Source organism: Dama dama, chromosome 3 (genome assembly GCF_033118175.1).
Source record: "Dama dama isolate Ldn47 chromosome 3, ASM3311817v1, whole genome shotgun sequence".
Taxonomy (NCBI): domain Eukaryota; kingdom Metazoa; phylum Chordata; class Mammalia; order Artiodactyla; family Cervidae; genus Dama; species Dama dama.
Window position 1 is genome coordinate 27,552,397 of NC_083683.1, and position 16,486 is coordinate 27,568,882.

The 16,486-nt window shown below is 39.0% G+C and overlaps 1 protein-coding gene across 1 annotated transcript in view; it reads left to right on the forward strand.

Annotated features, from left to right (window-relative positions):
* OTOGL (otogelin like) overlaps positions 1-16,486 on the forward strand; it is a 171,149-nt gene that overhangs the window by 119,338 nt on the left and 35,325 nt on the right. Inside the window, exons 35-41 of the mRNA XM_061133064.1 lie at positions 1,042-1,121; positions 1,433-1,474; positions 6,167-6,240; positions 9,724-9,901; positions 10,145-10,287; positions 10,538-10,561; positions 10,654-10,746. Coding sequence (XP_060989047.1) covers positions 1,042-1,121; positions 1,433-1,474; positions 6,167-6,240; positions 9,724-9,901; positions 10,145-10,287; positions 10,538-10,561; positions 10,654-10,746 — 634 coding nt within the window. The remainder of the gene's footprint in view (positions 1-1,041; positions 1,122-1,432; positions 1,475-6,166; positions 6,241-9,723; positions 9,902-10,144; positions 10,288-10,537; positions 10,562-10,653; positions 10,747-16,486) is intronic.

A 16,486-nucleotide genomic window follows, 5' to 3' on the forward strand; every position in this document is an offset into this window, starting at 1 on the left:
GTCCACCCAAACTCATGTCCTTCGAGTTGGTGATGCCACCAACCATCTCATCCTCTGTCGTCCCCTTTTCCTCCTGCCCTCAATCTTGCCCAGTATCAGGGTCTTTTCAGATGAGTCAGCTCTTCGCATCAGGTGGCCAAAGTATTGGAATTTCAGCTTCAGCATCAGTCCTTCCAATGAACACCCAGGACTTATCTCCTTTAGGATGGACTGGTTGGATTTCCTTGCAGTCTGAGGGACTCTCAAGAGTCTTCTCCAACACCACAGCTCAAAAACATCAATTCTTTGGCCCTCAGCTTTCTTTATAGTCCAACTCTCATATCCATACATGACTACTGGAAAAACCATAGCCTTGACTAGACGGACCTTTGTGGACAAAGTAATGTCTCTGCTTTTTAATATGCTGTCTAGGTTGGTTATAACTTTCCTTCCAAGGAGTAAGTGTCTTTTAATTTCATGGCTGCAATCACCATCTGCAGTGATTTTGGAGCCCAGAAAAATAAAGTCAGCTAGTTTCCACTGTTTCCCCATCTATTTGCCATGAAGTGATAGGACCAGATGCCATGATCTTAGTTTTCTGAATGTTGAGCTTTAAGCCAGTGTTTTCACTCTCCTCTTTCACTTTCATCAAGAGGCTCTTTAGTTCTTCTTCACTTTCTGCCATAAGGGTGGTGTCATCTGCATATCTGAGGTTATTGATATTTCTCCTGGCAATCTTGATTCCAGCGTGTGCTTCTTCCAGCCCAGCTTTTCTCATGATGTACTCTGCATATAAGTTAAATAAGCAGGGTGACAATATACAGCCTTGACGTACTCCTTTTACTATTTGGAACCAGTCTGTTGTTCCATGTCCAGTTCTAACTGTTGCTTCCTGACCTGTATACAGGTTATATTAGATATATATATATATTAGATATATATATATAATATATATATTAGATATATATTAGATATATATATATATATTAGATATAATATGCATATATTAGATGCCATATATTATTATATTAAATTTTTTTCTTTAATTTTTTTCATGTGAAGGATTGAAGGATGCTTGCCCTACTGTCCTAAACATATGATCCTTGATGAAGTCACTCTCAAATGTGTCTATCCAGAAGACTGTAAGTTGAATCTTACTTAACTTATTCTGAAGTGTAAAATACTTGAATATATTTATATGGTGGCAAGTAACTATAAAACCAGACATTTTAGACAAACAATAAACCTTCATAAGATACTCCTTCATTGTTTTTTTCAAATTTTTTTGTTGTTGTTCTGAGTTACTTTTAAAACCATGCAAATTTTTCTTCTAACATTCCTCTTGCATCCTCTCTCCCAAAACATTTTCTTTATGTGACCATTCTTATATGAACTGTGTGGGCTTCACTTTGAGCAAAACAGACTAAAGAAGAGTATCTTTGTTTCTTTGCAGGCATACCTCTGATTCCCACAGAGCCAGCATTAATTTCACCAGGTAAGCCATCTCTACCCATGTTTATAAGTATTGTAATTTTAGACATTAAATTAGCATTATGTAGTTTAGATCTTCGCACACTTAAACAGCTGCCGGTGTTAGTTATACCCAGCCCACTGGAGAACCCAGCAGTCACTTTTGTTTCACTAAGTAGCTGTTTACTGGATCAACGAGCCACATTTTCAGAATGGTTTCTGCATCTGGTCTGTCTCTGTCCCATTTCAGTTAGCACAGATAATGAGAATGCCCCTCTCATATTTGCCTAGAATTTGTTGCTGTTCAGCCTCTCAGTCGTGTCTGACTCTTTGTGACGCCAAGGACTGCAGCACACCAGGCCTCCCTGTCCTTCACTATCTCCAGAGTTTACTCAAACCCATGTCCATTGAGTCGATGATGCCATCCAACCATCTCATCCTCTGTTGTCCCCTTCTCCTGCCTTCAGTCTTGCCCAGCATCAGGGTCTTTTCCAGTGAATGAGTTCTTCACATCAGGTGGCCAAAGTGTTGGAGCTTCAGCTTCAGCATTGGTCCTTCCAATGAATATTCATGGTTGATTTCCTTTAGGATGGACTGGTTTGATCTGCAAGGACTCTCAAGGGTCTTCTCCAATACCGCATTTCAAAAGCATCAATTCTTCGGTGCTCAGCCTTCTATATGGTCCAACTCTCACATCCGTCCATGACTACTGGAAAAAGCACAGCTTTGACTAAACGGACCTAGTCAGCAAAGTGAGAGCTCTGCTTTTGAGTATGCTGTCTAGGTTTGTCTTAGCTTTTCTTCCAAGGAGCAAGTGTCTTTTAATTTTATGGCTGCAATCACCATCTGCAGTGATTTTGGAGCCCAGGAAAATAAAATCTGCCAATTTCCCACTGTTTACCCATCTATTTGCCATGAAGTGATGGGACCAGATGCCATGATCTTCACTTTTTGAATGTTGAGTTTTAGGCCAGCTTTTTCACACTCCTCTTTCACCTTCATCAAGAGGCTCTTTAGTTCCCCCTCACTTTCCTCCATTAAAGTAGCATCATCTGAATATCTAAGGTTGTTGATTTTTTTCCTGGAAATCTTGATTCCAGCTTATGATTCATCCAGCCCAGCATTTCTATGATGTACTCTGCATATAAGTTAAATAGGCAGGGTGACAGTATACAGGCTTGATGCGCTCCTTTCCCAGTGGTGAACCAGTCAGTTGTTCCATGCATGCGAAGTTGCTCAGTTGTGTTTGACACTTTATGACCCTATGGACTATAGCCCACTGGGCGCCTGTCCATGGGATTATCCAGGGAAGAATACTGGAGTGAGTTGCCATTTTCTCCTCCAGGGGATCTTCCCAACCCAGGGATTAAACCCTCATCTCTTATGTCTCCTGCACTGGTGCTGGATTCTTTACCACTAGCGCCACCTGGGAAGCCCATCATTTCTAACTATTGCTTCTTGACCTGCATACAGGTTTCTCAGGAGGCAGGTAGGGTGGTCTCTTATTCCCATGTCTTTAAGAATTTTCCAGTTTGTTGTGATCCACAGAGTAAAAAGCTTTAGCGTAGTCAGTGAAGCAGAAGTAGATGTTGGCATAAATCCTCTTGGATGAGGTTGCTATTAGCCCTACCATAGAGACTGCAGACTCTAGGACTGGGCTGCCTTAGGCCAAGCAACTAAGGGGCCTCACCCATCAGCAGAAAATTGGATTCAAGATTTACTGAGCATGGCCCTGCCCACCAGAGGAAGACACAGTTTTCCCCACAGCCAGTCCCTCCCATCAGGAAGCTTGCTTAGGCCTCTCATTTTTATCCATCAGAGGGCAGACAGAACTAGCAAGAACTACAATCCCATTTTAGTCTGTAAAAATGTCATATTCTCTAGAAGTTACAACATCTAATAAACCATGAACCCAGCTTTTATGACCAAGCAATAGAAGTTTTTATTCTACTGTATTATGATATGTTTTTAGAATATATAAAATAAGTTATTTATGAAATTTATTAAAAAAATGTTTTCTCTGATGTCATTGTGGTAGACTGAATAATGGTCCAACAAAGATGTCCTTGTCATCATCTCCAGAATTTGTGAAAATGGGACCTTGCATGCTGAAGATGTGGTGAAGTTAAGAATTTTGAGATGGGGAAGTTTTCCTGAATTATCCATATGAGCCCAGTGTAATCACAAAGATCCTTATAAAAGAGAAGGAGGATGGTCAGAGTCAGAGGAGATAATGCATGTGAGAAGTCAAAATTAGCAGGGAAGGACAAAGGGAGAGGGGGAAGAAGGGAGAGAGAGAGTGTTGGATTTGAAAATATTATTCTGTGGTTTTGAAGATGGAGGAAGAGACCATGATGCATTAATATATTCATGCAATCCATAGTTGGAGAAGCAAGGAAACAAATTCTTCCATAGAGACTCTAGAAGGAATACAGCCATTGCTGATACCTTGATTTTAGGACTTCTGACTTCCAGAACCACAAAATAATAATTTGGTGACGTTTTAAACCACTAGACTTGTAATAATTTGTTTGTAGCAGCCACAGGAAACTAATATGGTCATTTTAGATAGTATCAACAATGGATATTGCAATTACAGCTAGACAAAATTTCAGCCATTCATTTTGGCACAAGGAGTTCATCAAAGCTGTATATTGTCACCCTGCTTATTTAACTTATATGCAGAGTACATCATGTGAAATACGAGACTGGATGAAGCTCAAGCTGGAATTGAGATTGCTGTGAGAAATATCAATAACCTCAGATATTTGGATGACACCGCTCTTATGGCAGAAAGCAAAGAGGAACTAAAGAACCTCTAGATGAAGGTGAAAGAGGAGAGTGAAAAAGATGGCTTAAACCTCAACATTGAAAAAACAAGGTCATGACATCTGATCCCATCACTTCATGGCAAATAGATGGAGAAACAATGGAAACAATGACAGACTTTATTTTCTTGGGCTCCAAAATCACTGCAGATGGTGACTGTGTGTGTGTGCACAATCATGTCCAACTCTTTGCAACCCCATGGATTGTAGCCCATCAGGTTCCTCTGTCCATGGAATTTTCCAGGCAATAATTCTGGAGTGGGTTGCCATTTTCTTCTCCAGGATGGTGGCTGCAGCCATGAAGTTAAAAGATAGCTTCGGAAGTTCGTGATGGACAGGAAAGCCTGGCATTCAGAGGTCCATGGGGTCCAAAGAGTCTGACACGACTGAACAACTGAACTGAGCTGCTCCTTGGAAGAAAAGCTATGACAAACCTAGACAGCATATTAAAAAGCAGAGACATTACTTTGCCAAGAAAGATTCCAATAGTCAAAGCTATTGTTTTTCCAGTAGTCATGTATGGATGTGAGAGTTGGGCCATTAAGAAGGCTGAGTATGGAAGAATTGATGCTTTCGAACTGTGGTGTTGGAGAAGACTCTTGAGCAACTAAAAAACAACAGTCCTTCAGACTTTGAATGTTTTAGAGACAGCTTTATTACTAACAAAAAACTTTAGAAGGCATCTTACAAATACGTTTCAGTTCAGTTCAGTTCAGTTGCTCAGTCGTGACCAGCTCTTTGTGACCCCATGGACTGCTGCATGCCAGGCTTCCCTGTCCACCGCTAACTCCCGAAGCTTGCTCAAACTCATGTCCATTGAGTTGGTGATGCCATCCAACCATCTCATCCTCTGTCGTCCCCTTCTCCTCCTACCTTCAATCTTTCCCAGCATCAGGGTCTTTTCCAATGAGTCGGCTCTTCGCAACAGGTGGCCAAAGTATTGGAGCTTCAGTTTCAGCATCGGTCCTTCCAATGAATGCTCAGGACTGATTTCCTTTAGGATTGACTGGTGGGATCTCCTTGCAGTCCAGGGGACTCTCAAAAGCTTTTTCCAACACCACAGTGCAAAAGCATCAATTCTTCAGCACTCAGCTTTCTTTATAGTCCAACTCCCACATTCATACATGACTACTGGAAAAACCATAGCTTTCACTAGATGTTGGCAAAGTAATGTCTTTACTCTTCAATATGCTGTCTAGGTTGGTCATAGCTTTTCTTCCAAAGAGCAACCATCTTTTAATTTCATGGCTGCAGTCACCATCTGCAGTGATTTTGGAGCCCCTAAAAATAAAGTCTCTCACTGTTTCCATTGTTTCCCCATCTATTTGCCATGAAGTGATGGGACCGGATGCCATGATCTTCATTTTCTGAATGTTTACCAGTCATATTTCCCCTTTCCATGGATTCCTTCTTTACCACATCCTCAACTGGGGTCTTGATTAGTCCATAGCATCATTTATTCTGCTTGCAAAGAAAACATTCTAGAGATTCACTGGGAAATGAATCAACCTCACTATGTATTTTAAGAATTCAACAAAATTTGTAACTCCTGAGCAGTCTTTAGTGATACTGTTGGTATTTCTACCAGTTCAAACAAATGTGTTTCACCATCAAGGCAGTGAAGGTGTTTATAGAATGGTGCCTCAAAGCCAGGAATCAGAATTCCCAAGTTCAAATTCTGCCTTTGACACGTACCAGCTTACTTCTCTACAGCTTAGTCTCCTTATCTGTAAAATGACAATAATATTATTATCTACTTCACAGGGTTCTTGTTAGAATTAAGTGACATAATCTATATAAAATTTCTGATCAAGGTGTCTGTCACAAATGAATTTTATACATGATCAATACCACTTCACTAATGTTGGGGACCTCTTTATTTCCTTCAGTTCCAGAAACAATTACTCCATCAGCCTTCACTGCAGTTGACATGCTAACAACGACAACAGGTTTGGAATGTGAGGTATGACTGAGTAATATCTTCAGCTATCTGTCATTTCCTGATTGTGTCTATTAATGTTTCTGTATCACTGTACAAAAGCTATTAAAATTCTCTTGGTATGCTCTCAAGTCTTTCTTTGTTAAATTAAGTATGCCTTACATTTTAACAATTGTATTTCCTTAACTGTCAGATATTTCTTATAATTAGATTCTGGTTACACTAAGAAAAATAAAATGATATGCAAATGAAGTCTTAAAGATGATTCCTTAATAACAATAATTTTGTGATAATTAGGTGTAATAATAATTATGTGTGCTAACTTAATTCTCATTTATTGATTTATTACTTAGATAATTTATTCATTTGATAATAATTAAGTGTGATTATTTAATAATTCTTTAATGATGATAATTCTTTATAATAATAAAGGGTATATTTTGGGTTTCTCTGTAAACTAGGCATTCAAAAATATTTATCAAGCAGCTACTATATGCCATTTGTTGATCTGTGCACATGTTCAGTCATGTCCGACTCTGTGCAACCCTTTGAACTGTAGCCCACCAGGCTCCTCTGTCCATGGGATTATCTAGGCAAGAATACTAGAGTGGGTTGCAATTTTCTCCTCCAAGGGATCATCCTGACCCAGAGCTCAAACCTGCATCTCCTGTGTCTTCTGCATTGCAGGCAAATTCTTTACCTGCTGAGCCACTGGGGCACTGTGCAAAATGACAAGAATATATGAGTAAGCAAAAAAGATAAGGTCATTGAATCCCAGAGCTAGTAATTGTCTTGGCTGATACTTGAGAAATTATCTTCTTACTCCAAATATGCCACTTGTTCTGATAAACCAATTATTTATCCAGCTAATATTTATTCAGCACTATTGCTGGCTAGGAGATATTCAGGTAAATTACTGCTTTTATAGAGTTTACATTGTATTGGATTCTAAAGTAGCCAATAAGCAAAATTAATTTGCCAAGTTATGTAAAACATTAGAGATTGCTGCTCAGGAGAAAAATAAAACTATTTTCAATGAAATTTTTTATACTGATCCTCATTCATAGAGTAACTGTTACTTTAAAGAAAAAATCTGAAGAAGTTGAGAGAGTGAACCATGCAGAGCAATCCAGGCAGAGGGGTCAGCAAGTGCAAAGGCCCTGAGCTGAGAATGTAGCTAACATCTTAAAACAAAGAAAGAATAGCAAGGAGGTCATGCAGTAAGTCCAGAGTAAAATAGTAGGAAATAGATTACGTAAGGCCTTGTGGATGATTGTAAAGACTGTGGCTTTCATTCTAAGTGTTTTAGGAAGAGCAAAGGGAGATTTTTGAGCAGAGGAATTGTATTATCTGATTGCTTTCAGGATCATTTCGGCTTCTGTGTTGAGAGTAGGGTGTAAAGAGACAGTAGAACCAGTTACAAGAGGCTATTGCAGGAATTTAGATGAGAGACTGGTGGTGATGGCAGTGAAGATGGTGAGAAATACCTGGATTATGGATCTATTCTGAAGATAGAGGCTATGGAAATTGCTGAAGAATTAGATATGGGGTGTGAATGAAAAGGGGCTTCCCAGGAGGCACCAGTGGTTAAGAACTGATGTACCAGTGCAGGAGACATAAGAGACATGGGTTTGATCTCTGGATCAGGAAGATTCCCTGGAGGGGGGTACAGCAACCCACTCCAGTATTCTTGCCTGGAGAATCTCAAGGACAGAGGACCCTGACAGGTTCCATAGGGTCGCAAAAAGTCAGACATAACTGAAGTGACTTAACATGCATGTACATGCTCAAATGAAAAAGAGGCATGCAGAATTCTAAGAGTTTTGCCTTGAACAACTGAAGGATAAAGTTGATATTAATCAGAATGGAGAAATTGTGGGACATGAAGGCCTCGGGTGGGTATAGCCAAGAGTTCAATTTCTCCATGTAAAGGTTAAGATTCCTCTTAGACATCAAAAGGCTATTAATATATATATACAGATTTGGTGAACACGAGTGAAGTGTAGTGCAGAGATCCAGTTAAGCTGAAATTTTCATATTTCTCAGTGGATAAATGTTACTTAATATTGTGGGATTAGATGAGGTCACAAAAGGATTGAGTGCAGTTGCAGAAGAGAGAGGGACCACTGCAACTTCAATAATTGAGAAACAAGGACAAACATGCAAAGGATATCAACCCCCGAAACAGCAGAGGATGGAGGAAGGGGTAGGTGATCTGGCAGCCAAGGGAAGAAAAATAGTGAGAAACATGGAGTAATAAGCTGGACTAAATATGCCAGTAGATCAAATCTGAGCTTAAAGATCCTTTGCTAGAGTGGAAGGTATAGATGCTTTAGGTAGTTTAGATGTTGTTTAGGGGTTTTAGTTTCCTTCTAACCACTTTCATTTTCTTGGTTAAATGGAAAAGAAGATCAATAACTAGGAATTCATACAATTCATACACAGATAATTTTGCAAGATTGAATTTGAATTTAACTATTTGCCTACCTTTGGCTTTTAAATTGAGAAGTTCTCACTTAATAATTTTACTATTTAGAAAATTATTTACCTCTTATCCTTTTAATTTGATCACGTGTAACATTGGAATGATAGAAACCAATCTACAAAATTTAGGGAGCTTAAATGAAAAGAACTACTTCATTAGTGCATGATATGTAATAGGTGCGAAAGAGGTGTTGATTTTTCTTCCTCCATCCCCTGAGATACAGTGTGAAGTAGTGGTCAACAGCACTGATTTTACAGAGTAACAATGCCTGAATTTAAGTTCTGATTCACTATCTACTAGCTGTGAAACTTGGGGAATTTAGTTTGACCTTAGACCTGATTTTCTGTCTATGAAATAGGGACAAATTTTAATAACTACCTCAGAGGGTGTTTTTGTGGAAATAAAATGGACTAATTAGAACAATGCCTGGAACATAATAAGTGGTATGATATTTATCACTGCTACTGTTATTATAATTTATATAGAATATAATTTATAAACTTTGAAAAATCTGCAACTTTATCTAGAAATCTGTAAGCTATATGTGAAAAAATAAATTTTAATGATTCTATTCAGATACTGCCAAACTGATATCACATTTGATTTTTAATGAAATATTTGGATAATATTAAGTTGTAATTTTTTAAACTGACATTAACAGAAGTCTTAATCATACTAGCTTTATACAACATAATATGAAAGGTCAACTGCCACTGTTTTAAGTCTGCTTACAGAACACTAATCTAGACAATTTAGGACAAGACTTCAATTTTCTCAGAAGTTGGGTATGTGGGCAGTTCTGATATCAAATCAATATTAAGGTAAAGTTAAATGAATCATACTGCTGAGTATTTTAGAGAAGATACCTCAACAAAAGCCATTGTGAAATTTTCATTGTTCATTTTTGAAAAGATTTTGTATTTTGGAAGTGTATACTATAGGCAATGTGAATGAGAAATTTAAGAATTAAAACATTAGTTGAAAATGGAAAAAAATGCATTAATTTTCTTTTTTATTAACAGCCTCAACAATTTGATCCTGTTTATAATTGTAGCCAATACATATGCCTTCACATGGAATGGAAGCTATACAATTGGTCTCTTCATTGCCCGAAGGCCTTGGAGATGCCTGACTGTGGTTTCCGGGGGAGACCTGTTCAAGTGAACACTGATATCTGCTGCCCGGAGTGGGAATGTCCATGTAAGTGCGCATTTCTTATGTGGCAATCGATTTTAAATCAGGGGGAGATGGTTACTTTTTTGAAGCTATCACTTCATCAAGTCAAAGTTCATTTGACTTATGATTTTGGTTTCCAGTAACTTTCAGAGTTGCTTTTTGTCAAACATAATAAAACCAATTTGAAAGATGTTTTTAAAGGAGAAGTTATTACTGTAATACAAATAACTAGTTAATAGACTAAATCTACTCTCTATCGCTTTTTAGGTCGGTGTTCCATGTTGTCAGAACTCAGCATTATTACTTTTGATGGAAATAATGCAGCATTATATAGTATGGCTTCTTATATCTTAGTGAGAATTCCTGGGGAAGTTATAGTTGCTCATATTGAAAAATGTTCCATGAATCAGGTAAGTCAGAATTTATTCTTGTGTCATTTATTCATGAATCTAGCAGCTGAAGTATGTCACAACATTAGGTATTCCCACAATAAGAAGGGACTCAAGAATTCACTGAGATTTATCTTCTGGTACTTAAAATGTGAATATATTTCAAGTGAATATATTTAGAGGCATATAATACTAATCCAAATAATGTTTTTAAAAATCAAGTAGTGTATGTTTTTAAAGTGTTTTTTCTTTATACCTTTCTTTTTTTCAGAATGGAAACTCATTTAAAAAGCTAGTGAGTATTTGCAAAATGTCTAGTAAATTACTTCTGTTTATTGCTAAAATTATGTTTAACTCCATAAAGTTTCAATTTTTTTTCAAATGAAGGCTTCCTCTGGAAGAGTCTCTGGACTTTGTTTTAAGAAGTTAAATTTGACCACATCTCTACATAAAGTACTTGTCAATCGGATAGCAAGAAAGGTAGGAACACAAAGTTAAAACATATCTTCACCTTAGATGAAACTGAGAAATTATGTAAGTATAGTTATTTCCCAAAAGAGGGGAATTAGGCATGTCAGTGGATTTTCATTGCTATGATGTCTAATCATTCTTTTTATGGACAGTATAAAAATGTGTTTCATAATCTTATATGTCTCCCACCACAACTGCCAACTGTTGCAAATGTTTCTGCCTCTGAAACCACCATGTTAAACATTCTAAAGCTCTCTCCATAATGTGAGTTGCCAAGCTTCCTAATGTGAGAGTTAATGTTAGCGTTTCAAACTAGACAAAGTGGAAATGAGGTGAAAGAGGGGATCATACGGTTGCAAAGAGTAGCAGGCAGCCAAGAATACCAGAGTGAAGACCACTGAGAGAACAAATGGAAAGAGTAGTTTTGAAGTATTGATGCCGTTGATTGAGAGCTAAAATAAGGAAAAAAAAATGAAGGCATAGTTAAATTTATTGAAATAAATGGGAGAAGAGCAATGCATCATTAAACAGTTGGAAAGGGAGCCTTTTGATTTTACAGCGAAAACCTTTATCCCAAGGAATTATGCTTACCCAATAGGAGTGTTGAAAGCTGGATGATTCACTCAGATGTATAGTGCAGTGCGTGCTCAGTCACGTTTGACTCTTTGCAACCCTGTGGACTGTAGCCCACCAGGCTACTCTGTCCATGGGATTCTCCAGGCAAGAATATTGGAAAGGGTACCATTTCCTCCTCCAGGGATCTTCCCAACCCACAGATCGAGCCTGTGTCTCTTGCGTCTCCTGCATAGGCAGGCAGATTCTTTACCACTAGTGCCACCTGGGAAGCCCTCAGATATACATGGTGCTTTCAAAAATAGAAGAAAGTAATATATAAAGGTTTAGCTCAAAATGGCTGAGATGTTATGTGTTTTTCAGAAATACTTCTGTTAGCACAGGCCATAGATTCTGAACTGAAAACAGTGTTAAAGCAAGTCTATATACAGTAAAATGTCAGAAAATTTAGGAGCAGTGACCCCATAGGAGACTGACCCAGACTTGCCTATGAGTGTCCAGGAGTCTCCGGCAGAGAGATGGGTTGGCAGGGGCCTGCTGCAGGGTTGGAGGCACTGAGGTCGGCAATGCATGCAGGGGACCTTCTGAAGGAGGTCGCCGTTATCTTCATTACCTCCACCATAGTTTGCTCTCAGGTCAAACAACAGGGAGGGAACACAGCCCTCCCTGCCCATCAACAGAAAGTTGGATTAAAGATTTACTGAGCATGGCCCTGCCCATGAGAACAAGACCCAGTTTCCAGTCAGTCTCTCCCACCAGGAAATGTCCATAAACCTCTTATCCTTGTCCATCAGAGGGCAAACAGAATGAAAACCACAGTCACAGAAAATGAATCAATCTGATCACATGGACCACAGCCTTGTCTAACTCATAGAAACTATGAGCCATGCTGTATAAGGCCACCCAAGTCAGACGGGTCATGGTGGAGGGTTCTGACAAAAGGTGGTCCACTGGAGAAGGGAATGGCAAACCACTTCAGTATTCTTGCCTTGAGAACCCCATGAACAGCATGAAAAGGCAAAAAGATAGGACACTGAAAGATGAACTCCCCAGGTCAGTAGGTGCCCAATATGCTGCTGGAGGAGAGTAGAGAAATACTCCAGAAAGAATGAAGGGATGGAGCCAAAGCAAAAACAACCCCCAGTTGTGGATGTGACTAGTGATGAAAGTAAAGTCTGACATTGTAAAGAACAATCTTATGTAGGAACCTGGAATGTTAGGTCCATGAATCAAGGCAAATTGGAAGTGGTCAGACAGGAGATGGCAACAAAGAACATCGACATTTTAGGAATCAGCAAACTAAAATGGACTGGAATGGGTGAATTTAACTCAGATGACCATTGTATCTACTACGGTGGGCAAGAATCCCTTAGAAGAAATGGAGTAGCCATCATAGTCAATAAAGAGTCCTAAATGCAAAACATGTGTGCAATCTCAAGAATGACAGAATGATCTCTGTTTGTTTCCAAGGCAAACCATTCAACATCACAATAATTTAACTCTATGCCCCAACCAGTAATGCTAAAAAAGCTGAAGTTGAAAAGTTCTATGACAACATACAAGATCTTCTAGACTAACACCCCCAAAAGATGTCCTTTTCATTATAGGGGACTGGGATGCAAAAGTAGGAAGTCAGGAGATATCTGGAGTAACAAGCAAGTTTGGTCTTGGAGTACAAAATGAAGCAGGGCAAAGGCTAACAGAGTTTTGTCACTGGTCATAGCAAACACCCTCTTGCAACAATACAAGAGAAGACTCTACACATGGACATCATCGGATGGTCAATACTGAAATCAGATTGATTATATTCTTCACAGCCAAACATGGAGAAGCTCTATACAGTCAGCAAAAACAAGACGGGGAGCTGACTCTAGCTCAGATCATGAACTCCTTATTGCAAAATTCAGACAAAAATTGAAGAAAGTAGGGAAAACCATGACACCATTCAGGTATGACCTAAATCACATCCCTTATGATTATACAGTGGAAGTGACAAATAGATTCAAGGGATTAGATCTGATGGACAGAGTGCCTGAAGAACTGTGGACAGAGGTTCCTGACATTGTACAGGAGACAGGGATCAAGACATCCCCATGAAAAAGAAATGCAAAAAGTAAAATGGTTGTCTGAGGAGGCCTTACAAATAGCTCAGAAAAGAAGAGAAGCTAAAGGCAAGGGAGAAAAGGAAAGATATACCCATTCGAATGTGGAGTTCCAAAAAATAGCAAAGAGAGATAAGAAAACCTTCCTCAGTGACCAAAGCAAAAAAATAGAGGAAAATAATCAAATGGGAAAGACTAGAGATCTCTGCTAGAAAATGAGAGATACCAAGGGAACATTTCATGCAAAGGTGGGCTCAATAAAGGACAGAAATGGTATGGACTTAACATAAGCAGGAGATATTAAGAAGAGGTGGCAAGAATACACAGAAGAACTATACAAAAAAGATTTTCATGACCCAGATAACTGTGATGGTGTGATCACTCACCTAGAGCCAGATATCCTGGAATGTGAAGTCAAGTGGGCCTTAGGAAGCATCACTATAAACAAAACTAATGGAGGTGATGAAATTCCAGTTGAGCTATTTCAAATCCTAAAAGATGATGCTGTGAAAGTGCTGCACTCAATATGCCAGAAAATTTGGAAAACTCAGCACTGGCCACAGGACTCGAAAAGGGTAGCTTTCATTCCAAATCCAAAGAAGGGCAATGCCAAAGATTGTTCAAACTACTGCACAATTGTACTCATCTCACACACTAGCAAAATAATGCTCAAAATTCTCCAAGGCTTCAACAATATGTGAACCATAAACTTCCAGATGTTCAAGCTGGATTTAGAAAAGGCAGAGGAACCAGAGATCAAATTGCCAACATCTGTTGGATCATCCAAAAAGCAAGAGAGTTCCAAAAAAACATCTACTTCTGCTTTATTGACTATGCCAAAGCCTTTGACTGTGTGGATCACAACAAACTGTGGAAAATTCTTAGAGATGGTAATACCGGACCACCTTACCTGCCTGTTGAGAAATCTTTGTGCAGGTCAAGAAGCAACAGTTAGATCTGGACATGGACAACAGACTTGTTCCAAATTGGGAAAGGAGTACGTCAAGGCTGTATGTTGTCACCCTGCTTATTTAACTTATATGCAGAGTACATCATGAGAAATGCCAGGCTATATGAGGCACAAGCTGGAATCAAGATATCTGGGAGAAATATCAATAACCTCAGATACACAGATCACACCACACTTATGGCAGAAAGCGAAGAAGAACTAAACAGTTTCTTGATGAAAGTGAAAGAGGAGAGTGAAAAAGTTGGCTTAAAACTCAACAGTCAGAAGACTAAGATCATGGCATCGGGTCCCATCACCTCATGGCAAATAAATGGGGAGAAAATGGAAACAATGAGAGACTTTATTTTTGGGACTCCAAAATTACTGCAGATGGTGACAGCAGCTATGAAATTAAAAGACGCTTGCTCCCTTGGAAGAAAAGCTATGACCAACCTAGATGGCATTTTAAAAAACAGAGACATTACTTTGCCAACAAAGGTCCATGTAGTCAAAGCTATGGTTTTTCCAGTAGTCATGATGTATGGATGTGAGAGTTGGACTATAAAGAAAGCTGAACATCAGAGAATTGATGCTTTTGAACGTTGGTATTGGAGAACTCGTGAGAGTCCCTTGGACTGCAAGGAGATCAAACCAGTCAATCCTAAAGGAGATCAGTCCTGAATATTCATTGGAAGGACTGATGCTGAAGCTGAAACTCCAATACTTTGGCCACCTGATGCGAAGAACTGACTCATTGGAAAAGACCCGGATGCTGGGAAAGATTGAAGGCAGGGGGAGAAGGGGAGGACAGAGGATGAGATGCTTGGATGGCATCACTCACTCTGTGGCCATGAGTTTGAGCAAGCTCCAGGAGTTGGTGACGGACAAGGAGGCCTGGTGTGCTGCAGTCCATGGGGTCAGACATGGCTGAGCGACTGAACTGAACTGCAACTTGAAATTGAATGCATGGCTTTTTTGGATGCTAGAGTATCTATATATATCTCTGACTTTAATAAGGTTGGTGTATAATAGAGGGTAGGAAATAAGCTTAAACCTGGTCAACACTATGGTTGTGAGCATTTGGGTGGAAGGGCTTATTTTCGGCTTCAGCTGAACTGATGATTGGTCATGTATTCAGTTGAAAACTTTTTAACGTAAAAAATCATTTAGTGAGTTTATGTGATAAAATGAAACAGTTCCTGATCTCAAGTAACTTGAAGTTGTGTGTGGGGTGCATACATGTAATTTTCTGCCAGTTAAAGGCAGCAGGAGCTAAAATGATAGTGTCGTGACCAAGATATCATTGGAACAGAGATAAGGCTCATTTAAATGCCGTGTATAGGAGGGTCAAATAGACATTTTAGGAGAAGGTGACACCTAAGATAAATCTTAAAGAATGAGTAGAAATTCAGCAGGCAAAGGATGTTTCAGCTTGAGGGTGGCAGTATGAGGAAGATTTAGAGATTAGAAATTGGATGGTTGGTCAGGTATAACTTTGAGAATTTTACTGAGAGTTATATAGCTCATGGTTCATTGTCATCACTGTTATTTAAAGCACTGTTTCCAAAGTAAAATCCTTAGATTGCTTATATTCATATTACAAAGAAAGCATGTTAAAAATATAAAATCTAGATTCCAGCTGAAACCTTGAAAGTAGAATTTCTGAAAATCCTAATCTTAACCAAGCCTCACAGATGGTTATTATGAGCATTATAAGTAGACAAACACTGATTTAGATCAAAGAGAGAACCCAGATTAAAGAAAACCTCCTGATAAAAAAACTTTATCTTAAATTTATATTAGGAAGCAATAGTGTAATCAACATATATTGAGGGAGGCCAATTAAAATAGTATATAACTTAGAAGAAAGTTTGCTTTTGTAGACAACAAAGGGCAATGTTGTCTAGTCACTGAGTAGCGTTTGACTCTTTTGTGACCCCAGGGACTGTAGCCTGCCGAGATCCTCTGTTTATGGGGTTTTCCAGGCAAGAATACTGCAGTGGGTTATCATTTCCTTCTCCAGGGCATCTTCTTGACCCAGGGATTGAACCCGAGGCTCCTGCCACAACCCCTGCATTGGCAGGCGGACTCTTTACCACTGAGCCACCTGGGAAGCCCCCAGATA